The 13,314-nt window shown below is 43.0% G+C and overlaps 1 protein-coding gene across 1 annotated transcript in view; it reads right to left on the bottom strand.

Annotated features, from left to right (window-relative positions):
• LOC144791266 (uncharacterized) overlaps nucleotides 1-12,702 on the bottom strand; it is a 1,067,603-nt gene extending 1,054,901 nt beyond the window's left edge. Inside the window, exon 1 of the mRNA XM_078665920.1 lies at nucleotides 12,634-12,702. Coding sequence (XP_078522046.1) covers nucleotides 12,634-12,662 — 29 coding nt within the window. The 5' untranslated portion in view covers nucleotides 12,663-12,702. The remainder of the gene's footprint in view (nucleotides 1-12,633) is intronic.
• Between the last annotated feature and the right edge of the window lie 612 nt (nucleotides 12,703-13,314).

Here is a 13,314-nt window from a genome sequence, read left to right as displayed (position 1 = left end):
GGTGAGGCTGGAGACCTGCGGGGCTACGTGGAGGCCCTTTTCTGCAGATCTTGGCAGAGGAGGATCTTCACAAAATTCGAATGGACAGAGTCCATAGAGTAGGCCTACCTAGAAGCGGTGGAGCTCCCCCTCCTGACTTCCTTGTTTGCGTCTATGACTACCAACTGAAAGAACGCATACTTAGGAAAGCACGGGGGCTTCCTGCATTGCAATTTCGGGACCATCATCCTCAGCTTTTTCAAGACTTAGCTGCCTCGACGCTTCAGAAGCGAAACAAATTTCGACCTGTTACCTCCTTCCTGAGCGATCACAATGTGGCCTACTCCTGGGGACATCCCTTCCGTCTCATCTTCCGATGGCAAAACAGGTTGGTTCAGCTTCGATCCCTACAGGCTGCCAAGGACCTCCTGGGTTTGGATGACACGGCTCCCTCCCCGAGAGGAGGGAGCTCCCCTACAAGGCGGAGACGGCGCTCTCCTTCCTGGCACCGAGTGGGAGCCGCAGCCGCTGTGGGGAGGCCGGACCCCTCTGCCAGCCAACGCGAGCGGGGAGCAGCAGTTGCATCAGTGACCACGGTCACGGTGGCCTCGTCGCAGGGCGGCTCCGGAGCGGCCTGAATCCTGGATGGCTGAACAGTTTGTGTCGGAGGGACGCCTCCGAAGCAGGTACCGTGGGTTCTTATGTACTTTGTGGGAAGACATCCCAGACCAGACCTCTGGGGAATCACTGACTATTCCCCAGGCCCCTCTTCCTTACGGATGCCCGAACCAGTTCGCCTTCTGGACCTGTTGTTTCCTCTGAACTGTTTGGAGAGACCTTCCTTTGATCCTCCCCACTGTTCCCCTCTGTCCTGTTGTTTTGTAAGGGGGTTTCGGGGTCTGGGGGGGGGATGTTTTGTGGGTGGGTTCCAGCAGGGGGTGGGGATGTTGGGGATTGGGGGGACAGTGGTGGTGCCTGGGAAGTACGCATGCGGACGAATGCTTGTTGTTGGACTGTTGTGCCTTTTTGGGGACTACTACCCCGCCTCGACTCTTGGCTGCCTGGAAAGAGGGGAGTTGTGAGATTTCCTAGCAGTGTTCGCGCAGCGAACGGGGAGGACTTTCCTGTACTATGCCACTTAATATAGGTACATGGAATGTGAAGGGTCTGAACTCCCCGCAAAAACGCCAGAATCTCTGGAAGTACGTGCAAGACCATCAACTAGATGTGGTGGGCCTCCAGGAGACCCACCTGGCGCGCAAGGTAGAGCTACGCCTCAAACATAAGAACTTTCCCCTTATTTACAGGTCATCGGCCCTCACGAAGCACAGGGGGGTGGCCCTTCTCTTCCGGTCCGCTCTTCATTTCCAGCCCCTGGGTGTGCGCAGCGATAAGGAAGGACGTCGGCTGATGGTTAAGGGGATGCTGTATGAGAGACAATGCACCTTTGTGGTTATGTATGCTCCGAATGCGGGCCAGAATAGCTTTCTACAGGACCTGCTACGGAGGGTGGATGACTTTGCGGAGGGTGTCCTGTTTGTGATGGGAGACTGTAACCTGGTTTGGAACAAGGATGTAGATAGTTCCCACAATCAGCGTTCAGATACAGGGGTGTTCTCCACTGAATCACAACGCCTGGTGGGTGATCTAGGGTTGGTGGATGGGTGTCGCGATTTTCACCCCCTAGATCGAGATTACACCTTCTTCTCCCACGTTCATCATACCTACTCTTTTTTTTAGCCAATCCTTCAGGGGGGATGTCCGCGATGCTCGTATGTTTCCACTCTCGGTCTCTGACCACAGCTTGCTAGTGCTGGGCCTACACTGGTCAGCATGGGGAGACGGCCTCCGCAAATGGTATTTCCCGGCTTCGCTTGTCCGGGATGACACTTCGTGCAAAGACCTGCGCTAGGCTATACGAGAATTTTTCTAACTTAATCCCGTGTCTGACACATCGATTTTTACCACTTGGGACGCCTTTAAGGCGTCAATGAGGGGCACATGCTTTGCCCAAAATACCCAACTTAATAGGCTGCGACGTAAGGAACGGGAGGAGTTAGAAAAGGAACTCGCTGTTCGTGAACAGGAACACAAACGGAACCCTTCTAGGCTGACCCTTCGCCCCTTGACGGCGGTTAGGGGGAAGCTTAGAGCCCATTATAACAACAGAGCGGAGTTCACGCTCTTGAAACTTTGACACCTCTCCTATGCCCAGGGAAACAAGGTGGGGAGACATCTGGCCCGCCAGCTCTGGGAAAAGTGGGAACGGGAGTATGTAGGAGGCATTCAGGATGCGGCGGGGACATTGCACCACAGAGATGACACCAAGGCCGATCTCTTCTGACTTTATTACGCGGCACTCTATAGAGGGGAGGCCTCTGACCCTGTGAATCAGCAGGCTTATCTGGACCATCTTCCGCTGCCCCGGGTTTCCGATGAGTGGAATGGGTTACTGGAGGCCCCGTTCACTAGAGAGGAGGTCCTGGCTGCTATTCACAACTTGAAACCCCATAAGGCTCCTGGGCCTGATGGCTATACCGCTCTTTTCTATCAAACCTTTGCGTCGGAGGTGTGCGACTTTCTGGTCTCTCTTTTTAACGCCATGGCAGAAGCCGGGGGGACGACGTCTTCAATGGCCGAGGCCGTGATTCCCATTATTCCCAAAACGGGGAAAGACCCGTCTAAATGCGCCTCTTAGCGGCCGATAGCCCTCCTCAATATAGACGCCAAACTGTACTCCTCCATTATCGCGAGCCGGCTCCAGGACCTGATGCCAGCGCTCATCCATCCCGATCAATCTGGCTTTATTAAGGGACGCCAGAACCATGATAATACAAGGAGGGTCATCCACTTGATTGAGAAGGCCCACAGGTTCAGGATTCCAGCCATCCTGGTGGGCCTTGATGCCGAGAAGGCCTTTGACCGGGTGGACTGGGGCTTTTTATTCCACACCCTGATAGCCTTCGGTTTTTCGGCTAAATTCCTTGCTATGGTGCAAGCGAATTACAGCAGCCCCCGCTCGAGGGTGGCAGTGAATGGTCACCTTTCTGCCCCCTTCTCGCACTCGTGGGGCACTAGGCAGGGCTGTCCCCTCTCCCTTCTGCTCTTCGCCTTGAGTATTGAGCCGCTGGCGATTGCGGTTCGTGAGCACGGGGGGGATACGTGGCCTCCCATTTTCCGGAGAGCAGCATAAAATTACCTTGTTTGCTGATGATGTCCTCCTCTCTCTTGAGGACCCAGTTCACTCCCTCCCGCATGTTCAGCAAGTTTTGTCGCGCTTCGAGGCAGTGGCCGGCTTCAAAGTCTACTATGATAAGTCCTTTATACTCAATCTCACGCTTTCCTCGGCGGAGGTGGATCGGTTGCGACCAACCACGGCCTTGTCGTGGGCCCCCCCGCTCCATTCTATACCTGGGGATTCGGCTGACTCCCTCCCTTGGGCAGCTGTATGCCGCGAACTTCCCCCCGCTGTTGGCACAAACTCGGGCGGACCTGGAGCGCTGGAGACCGAAATGCATCTCGTGGCTGGGTAGAATCCACGCCCTTAAAATGGTCCTTCTCCCCAAATTTCTATATCTTTTCCAGGCGCTCCCTATACCATTTGAGGCTGACTTTTTCCGACGTCTTAAGACCCAGATGCTACGGTTTGTCTGGCAGGGGGGACGGGCACGCTTCTCCTTTGCTACTCTCTGCCGGCTGCGGAGGGAGGGAGGGGTGAGCCTCCACAATATGCATCTATATTACAAAGCCGCGCAGTTGTGGGTCTTAGTGGAGTGGTCCCAACAACTCTCGGAGAAGCATTGGCTGCACATGGACAGGAGCGTAGCCGGTCGATCAATCTGGGATCTGGCATGGAAGCCTAAACATGACAGGCCCAAGAATGCATACATTAGTACCCCCACTAGCACTACTTTAAAGGTCTGGGACACGGTGGCTGGTGATGAGCGTTGGACTACGTTCCCCTCTCCCTTTACGCCCATACACTTTAACCCGGCCTTCCCGCCGGCGTTACGTGATGGGCCATTTGACGTTTGGCGAGAGGGAGGATGTCGTGCTCTCACGCATCTGTTCCATGGCCATGCTCCTCGCACCTTTGACAACTGTATGCGGGATTATGGAGTTCCGCGCTCCGAGCGCTTCCACCACGTCCAGCTGCTCCATTGGGCTACGTCCCCTGCAGTCAATGCCGCTGCCACGAGACCCCCTTCCGCCTTTGAGGCCTTCCTCCTGCGCACTTCCTCCATGAAAGGCGTTATCTCATTTCTCTATAACCTGCTGCTCACTTCTGCGGAGGCGCCTCGCCCCCGTTACATGAATACCTGGGAGGATCTCCTCGGGCAGGACATCTCAGACGGGGAATGGTCGAATCTGTGGCGAGACATCTCCACGCACAACCATTCGGTGGAGCTCAGGGAGGCCCACCTCAAAATCCTCATGGACTGGTATCTGCACCCCGCCCGCTAACATCGCATCTTCCCATCCTCCTCTGACAGGTGCTGGAGGGGCTGCGGACTGCTTGGGGATTTCCACCACATTTGGTGGGATTGCCCGGTCATTCTCCCGTACTGGGAAGAGATTCTGTCTCACATTAAAGAGATTCTAGGGTACCCGATTGCTGACTCGATGGCTCATGTCCTGCTGGGTCTTCGAGACCCGGCGCTCGAACACCAGACAAGAGCGGATAAGCTGATTCTGTGGTTATGTCTCGGAGCTGCTAAACTCACTTTGGCGGCAGCCTGGAAGAAAGTGGGGGCTCCGTCGATCTCCCTGTGGCACGCGAGGTTGTGGAAACTACTGAGCATGGAGCGGGTAGCGGACGTCTAGCTGGGCAACCTCAAAAACGTTATGTTTCGCTGGGGACCCCTGGTGCGCTTCCTCTCCAGGGGACTACCATCCGCTGTCTGTCCGACCACAGTCCGAGCTCTCCATTTATTCCAGGTATGAGTGCTGTTCTCAGTCTATTTGCGAGTATGATTGTTGTCACCACCACTGGGGGGAGGGGGGAGGGAGGGAGGGGTTTGTTCTTCTTTCCTTGTTCTCTTGCGACACTCCTCATGGCTTCGGAAGCGGATTCAGAGCTTACGTAACCGGGGACACTCGTTAATGTTGTCAGCTTACCTAAATGACAGTTTCTCCCCGCTGTGTCCTTTGATCCCGCCTCATTTCGGACATTATCGGGACTGCCTGGAGACCTTCTGGTCTGCACCTTTGATTGCATATTGTCTGCTCCTTTGTCCTCAAGGTCCTAATGTCTAGCCGCTTTATTTGCCCCCATGTGGGAACCTGTACGGAATTGTCGCTCTTTAACTTTGTTTTATTGTCTTCCCTCTATGTCTGCCTTCTTTAAACCAAAAATAAAGGTTTTACAAAAAAAAAAAAAGGAGACAGAGGTAACGCTAGATGCTAGCTCCTAATATCGCTTTTGGACTCCTCTGTGAAAAGCTTGGGTAGGGTGGTGTTTAATGAGGTTGAAATCCTGTGCCCAGGAAAAAAGCAAATTGAGAGAGTCACACTATGGGGTCGATTACAATGGCTGGCCGATGGCCGCCGCCCGCATGGCGGTGGCGATATGCCCGCCATAATCCACCATCTGCAACCCAATTCCCCCCACCATATTACTATGACAGGGGGACCCCGGCAGAGAGAAAGACCGTCCGCCGGTTTTCCGCCCGGTCTTTGAGTCGACCGGGTGGAAAAGATTTTAATATGGTGGCGGTGTCTGGTAGACACCGCCATCCATATTAGGATACATGCGAGGATTTGCCTTTCCATGGCGGTGTTGCTGCCAAGGGATGGCATGCGGTCCTTGACATTGGGGGCCCGTAGCGGGCCCCCAGGTATTTTGGGGGGTGGGGGTGCACATGGGGGGTACCCCCTGCATTGGCATGAACAACGTGGCAGGCACCACGCAGTGCCTGTCACGTTGTGCATTCAAATGCACAACTTGCCTTTTTAACCTTGCGGTGGGTGCTGCTGGCAGCACCGCCCACCGCAATGTTAAAAATGCGGGATACGCCGCCAGTGTGGTGGGCACATCCAAATTGCAAAAGCAGGACCGCCGCATGCATTGCGGGCGGTCCCATTTCCCAGGGCTATGGTGGGCGGACAAAGTCTGCCCGCCATGCTAATCAACCCCTATGAGTTTAGGGAAAAAATAGGCACCATGGACCTAGGAATAAATCTGCACCTTATCATCAGCAAATATACATTGATATTGGAGGGGCACATTCACCTGTGTTTTGCATATTTGTCTAGTGCCTTTGATGTTGTGAATCAGTTGTAAATTGACATAGCTTGCCACCTCTCTCCGTAATATGCAGCTTTAACATCTTACATACATTCCGTAAAGAATGGGGAATGTACTGAAAAACTCCGGGTGAAACAGGGTATCAAGCAGGGATGCGTTATTGCACCTCAGTATTCTCATTGAATATAAACGGGGTGGATGGCCTCCTTCAGCGTATAAAAGCCAATGCTCCCAGGGTGGGTACCCACGTTACCCCGATTTTACTTTACGCAGATGATACAGTGCTTTTGTCCAGGATTTCGAATGGTCTCCAGCAATAGATAAATAACTTTATTGCTTTTATAAATAGTAGAGATCTAAAACTGAATCTAAAACTGAATCTAACAAAGACTTACACTATGGTCTGTGGGAAAAGATTAGAAAAGGCGAAAAGCCACTATGTGCAGGGTCAAAGCTAGAAGAAGTAAAGACCTTTAGGTACTTAGGAAAAGTGTTTTCACATAAAGGTGACTGGTCATCCCTTCTAAAAACGCCTACATTAAAATGTATTAGGGCCACTACTGCTGTATTTAGCTTTGCTAAGAAAATAAACAGTAAACCTCTAAGAGAAATCATGAAATTATATAAAAGTAAAAGCCTCCCAGTTGCCTTATACGGATCCTCAGTTTAGGGCAGAGAAAAGCAAAACCAGCTACAGTCACAAGAAAACATCTTCCTACGCAGGCTTCTGGCAGTGCCAAGTTCGACCCCTACCTATATTGTACACAAATAACTTGACATAGAGTATATGGAAGATACTATTAACCCTAATACACTAACAAGGTGGCATAATATCTGGTCAAAGCAGGGCATCAAGTTTACTAGTGATTTTATCAGGGATTGCCTAGGACTTGATACCTAACTACGAAAAGATACTGTGGCTGCAGTATGTAAATGCTCTAATATAATAACTGGGAGTAAACCTCGTTTCAGAACCACATAGCATTTTGCAGTTTAGTAAAAAGGAAATAAGATCTATTTTTGTGGGGAAAAAAGAGGGCTTTAGAGAGTCCCAGGAAAAAAGGAAGCTCACCATAGGTAGATACTGTATGGGCCTATCCCAACAGGGGATCCAAGGATATTCCTGCTTCATCATCTAGTGGCTTTTCCAAATCAAATTTGAGGCTCATGAACTTACCAGGGTGCCTATGCGATGGAAAGGCTAGACGGATGCAGAAATATCGTGGACATAAATATTTATTTCTAAGTAAGTAATAACGTTTGCAAGAATAGGAGTGTTTCTAATATAATTTGCAGTAATAATTTTGTAAAAAATATTGTTTTTGTATTATTTGTATGTCTTTTAGTTCAAATTGTAATTGTATGTTATATATTGTTTGTATAATTGTTGTTACTAATTCTAAAATATAGTTTTCAATTTTGTTATTTATACATTTTAAATGTAATTGTTAATAGTAATGTGTAGTGTTGTAGCAAGTTGTGAGGTTTGCAGGGGTGCAGGGTGGGAAGTTAATTAATTATAATTAATTAATTAATTAGCACTTTTTAATTATTAATGCGTTAATTGATAATTAATGACGTAAATTGTGTAATTATATTTTTAAGTAATATATTAGGAGCAGGTTGTTTTCATTGTAGGGGTATAGGGTGGAAAGTTAGTTAAGTATTAATTGATTAATTATTAATTATTGTTTATTAATTATTTAATTGATAATTAATTGCGTAAATTGTGCAAATATTTTATTTTTAAGTGATATTTTAGGCATGGGTTGTTCTGTTTGCAGAGGTATAGGGTGGGAAATGTATTAAGTAATAATGTATGAATTCTTATTAGTTAGTTAATTGATAATTAATTAGGTAAGTCATGCAAATATAATATCTTTGCTATTTTTAGGTGTGGGTTGTTGGGCTGGTAGGAGAATATGGGGGGAATTTAATTAAGTAATAATCAATTATCAATTAATTAATAATTTTTTTTTAATAGTTAATTTATTAATACAAATGTTATGTTAATTGTGGTATGTGTTTTTTATTTAAATTATATGTAAATGTGTGTTGCTATGTTTTTGGGAGAATAATGTATTTGAAGAAAATGGTCAATTAAAATACAACTTACATTAATTATTACAATTTCAATAATTATTTGAATTATTTAATTGTTTTTAAATGTATATATATGTGTGTGTGTGTATACATATAAATATACATATTAACTACTGGCGATAGCCAGTAGGTATATATAGTTAGGATTGTTTTCCATAGGGAAATCGCACATTCTGTTGGGAATAACTTTGGCGCCGGTTGAGGAATCTTCCTGAAATTTTCCTTAACTTTGCCTCGCGGGGCACCGGTCCTTCCCTGAAAGTTTGGGGGGGGATTCGTCAAGTGGGGGCCGAGATAAAAGGGGGGTCCCAAAACGTGTTTTGCCCATGTTAATTTCCATAGGGCGGTTGGACTCACTTTTAGCCCGAACGGCTGAATGGCTTTCCACCAAACTTGGCAAAATTGTAGGGACTGGTAGCCCGATGTGCCTTTGCTATGTCTCAAGATATGTGCTCCAGTGGTTTTTACGAAAATTAACTTTGAAAAAATATATATTGGGCTACATTGGGCTATATATATGTTAGAGCCCAAATGTAGCCCAATGTAGCCCAATGTAGCCCAAAGATGGCCACCAGAGACAAAAAAAACAAATGTAGCCCAAATATCAGCCAGATGTAGCCCAACTATAGCCCAATGACAGAATGTCCCAGAGTGTTCTAAAGAACAACTTGAGCGCTAACAGTCTTACTTATGACAAAAGTATGGCACACCTGAAGTCATCTTGATTGGAATAAAGTGTTAACACTTAAAACATTTAATTTGCAAAGGAACAAAATGAGGGGGTTCATTTTGCCATAGAAATGATGATTAGTGCCGAAGAAAGAAAAATTAGGGCACATTTTGAGTGACTTCTCAAATCCTCTTATATTTCATTAAAAAAATTCTGATATGCAGTCTCCCAAGATGGCCACCAGAGACAAAAGAGCCTGTGCTTAAAAACTCTGTTAGCAAAGCAGGCATTTGAGATTTAAAAAACGTTTTAATATATAAAAACGTTATCCGCTAATAAAATTAGCATTTAAAAAACCTTGCGGATTCAATGAAAAAACCATAGGTTTCAGGCCTTATAAAGTTAGGAATTAGCATTTAAAAAACCTTTGAAATTCACTGAAAAAACCATAGGTTTCAGGCCTTATATAGTTAGGAATTAGCTTTTAAAAAACCTTTGAAATTCACTCAAAAAACTATAAGTTTTAGTGGTGTTATAGTTAGCTGGACATTTTACTCATACAAAACCATTGAAATTGCTCCTATATAGTTAGTTGTACTAACTATATTTCGCGCACCCGCAATCCACTGCTGATGATGTCACATATTAGATCATTCATGACATGGTCAGTGACATCACTGATGACATCTCAAATGACATCACTGATGACATCACTGATGACATCATTCACGTGACAATCACATACACCTTTTCATACACTATTACAATTTTTCATCACTCTTTGTAAAATACAGAGTATCATATTTAAATCCATTGTCACAGCAATACAAGTATCTAAAAATCCACTCAGTAATTCATAGATGTATACACACATCTAATCACTTACCTATGGATTCACTCATACATGCTGTCAATGAACAATAGAACACTATCAAAAATACTTATACGTCTATATCGACATTAAACAACAGCACGCATCCTATTCACATATGAAGTCATCCTACTCACTTACGCAAACAATGGATCATACTTACATATTTACTTAGCAAAACACTTATACAAACACCACTTCTTCTATTCATTTAGATAGTAAGACATACTTAGTGAATTATAAAATCATTATTACAAGTATACAGTTATCCATACAGTCACTCACACAATCATTGTGTCTTATGTATACTTATTTATATACAACAACTGACACATACACTGCCTTTTATTTTTCTAGTTTGTTAGACCTGTACCATTGAGAAATATATTTGCTCATCACCACACCCATAAAGATATTCACTCACCCAAACAACTGTTAGAACATGTAGTTTTAACTTCATATATCTACTGAATCAACTATTCACACATCTTTGTACAGTCACACACCCCCCACCGAACCACACACACTTTCACACTCCCATACAAATACTCAGTTAACTAATCAATAACTAATATAGACTTTCACATAGCTAGTAACCAACTGTAGAATCAGTTTACACAACAACTGACAAAGTGATACAGATATTCACACAGTTTAGTCACTATCCACTATATTTAGTGAGACATTATAAATTGGTCAAGTAAACAGTCAATTACACTGCTACTAAATCCTCCATCCAAATATTTATTTATATATGTCCACTTATTCTTCAATGCAAATTGCTATATATATATAATGCATATTTAAATAACGAAGCAAACCACATTCACTGGATGATGTCATCAGTGATATCATCAGTGATGTCATTTGAGATGTCATCAGTGATGTCACTGACCATGTCATGAATGATCTAATATGTGACATCATCAGCAGTGGATTGCGGGTGCGCGAAATATAGTTAGTACAACTAACTATATAGGAGCAATTTCAATGGTTTTGTAGGAGTAAAATGTCCAGCTAACTATAACACCACTAAAACTTATAGTTTTTTGAGTGAATTTCAAAGGTTTTTTAAAAGCTAATTCCTAACTATATAAGGCCTGAAACCTATGGTTTTTTCAGTGAATATATATATATATATATATATATATATTTCTCCTTTATAATAATATTGTTATATTTTCGAACATTTACTAGAGTTATTAAAATATGGTATGTGTTTAAAGTGAATTACATTGTTTTACTGTTGTGGGATTAGTAAATTATACCCCTCCAGAGTCCAACGCGTTTCCTACTGTTGCACAGACTAGATTGGGAATAGTACATTTTACATTTTTGGAGTCTAACTCTTTTGCTACTTTTGCATTGCTGCAGGCGTAATGATATGTCTAGTTTTTTACAAAGTTTACTATATTTTTTATTATTGTTGAACTTTCTGTAAAATGATCATTTTTTCAGACTTTTAAAATGGTATATATATATATATATATATATATATATATATATATATATATATATGATTTAGTTATTTTGTTTTTAGTAAATATGTTCTTAATGCTTTTAATTTTTTTATTTTTTATTTTTTTATGTTTAATGTATTTATATACATATATTTGTATATATGTTTTATATATTAGAAAATTAAAACAAACAACAAAAATATAATATATATATATATATTTAATATTAGTTGTTTTATAGATATGAATATATAAACATACATACACATATGTGTGTATGTTTATATAAGTTTATATTTATTTTTAACTTTAAATACTACTTAAATGTATGTTACCTACATTATATTATAGTTACATATTAAACTGTTTAAGGTTTACTATGTTAAACTGTGTTTGTGCTGAAAAATGATACTTTTGTCATATTTTAACGATATTAGTGTAAACGATATTTTTTACTTGATATTTTTGTACTTGCCTTTATAAGTACAGGGAAACAATATTTGTGTCAACGATATGTTTGACACTATATTTCTGTGTCGCACTATTGGTGTGGTCGATGTTCTGTCACTGTTCCCAATCGCACAGCTTTGACAAAAAGATCATTTTGGTTTCTATCTAGTGGCACCAACCTCTGCTGTTCCACATGGCTATAGATGGTTCTGGTCTTTTCATTGATGACTGGTTGCTCCTGTGATACTTTTTTCTACCTGAAACATGCTCTGCTAAATATTTTTGACCTTCTGAAAGCTCTGTGAGACTGAATATGACCACATGTTTTGCATTTTGGCAATTTTAACTGCACAGCAATGAGACTTTTTCCCAATACATTCACATGGGCCAATTAAAATTTCCTTTATAACATGTGACATCCGATTTTATGATTTTTTTATACTTCTTCCCAATATATTTTTGTGTGATTAATTTGTTTTGAACCTTCTAAAATATTTTGTCTTACATTTTTATTTTTGCCTAGTTGGTTGGGGACTGTGCCTATGTGCTTTTTTCTGAAGAAAGCCTTGCTGGTTAAGACAAGCAGTAGCAGACAAAGGTGAGCTCTAGATTCCTCACAAGAAGAAATTTACTATTCTGGGTCAAATTGCTTGGGTGTTGCGGGAGTTCAGTCACAGCTCACATAAAGACTGCGGCCTTTCTTTCCCATAGCCTATCATTATGATTTACTGCACCACCATTTCCCCTTTCCTTCCCCTGCATTCACCCCCATGGTCTCTATCAAATGTTGTTTCTCAACCTCTCATAGCATTAAAGAAAGACACCTAATTTAAAAAAAAATGCTTCTACTTACTCCAATATAGCACCGGGATCCAGACCCATATCACCTCCGGCATCAAAAGCAGCCGCATGCAAGAAGGTGTTTTCTGCAGAAAAATAGAATTTTCATTATTGACAAGCCATTCTCCATTGAGTGCAACTTAACAATGCATCAGCGCATCCTACATTTTAGCAGAGGCTTAAAGTACTTTGTAAGTTTGCTTTTTACTTCTAACCAATTCATAACTAATAATTAGGCCCCAGGTGACATTTCTGTGAAACTGTCATATTTTTGCATAATTTCAGTAATTTTGTATTACTCTTGTTATGTGGAATTCCTGAAATTATGTTCTTACACTATTTTTTTAGTGTGTAATGCTTTCTTTCATCCAAAACAGAGCACTAAATATCAGTTTTGAAATTTGAGTAAATATGCATAATTAATAAAATCAGTTTTCTAAAGTTTTGTGTAATTACACCAAAGCAAATGATACAAATGTATCAACTCCTCTCCATTAGGTAACCCTGCAAGCCCTTAGTTTTGCACAATGACAGATTTGCATTTGCAGACAACACATGCACCACCTAGAAAAAGTTACATTACCACTCTGCCATTAAAGTGGTTTTCTTCTCTCAATCCATGTTTGAGATTCTTTCACCATTTTGAAGGAGTTTTTTTACCTGCTATACCTTTTTCTTAATCCAAGTTCTTGTG

The sequence above is a fragment of the Lissotriton helveticus genome, chromosome 11 (genome assembly GCF_964261635.1).
Source record: "Lissotriton helveticus chromosome 11, aLisHel1.1, whole genome shotgun sequence".
Taxonomy (NCBI): domain Eukaryota; kingdom Metazoa; phylum Chordata; class Amphibia; order Caudata; family Salamandridae; genus Lissotriton; species Lissotriton helveticus.
Note: the sequence above shows the minus strand (reverse complement) of the source record. Positions and strands in the feature narration are given on the sequence as shown.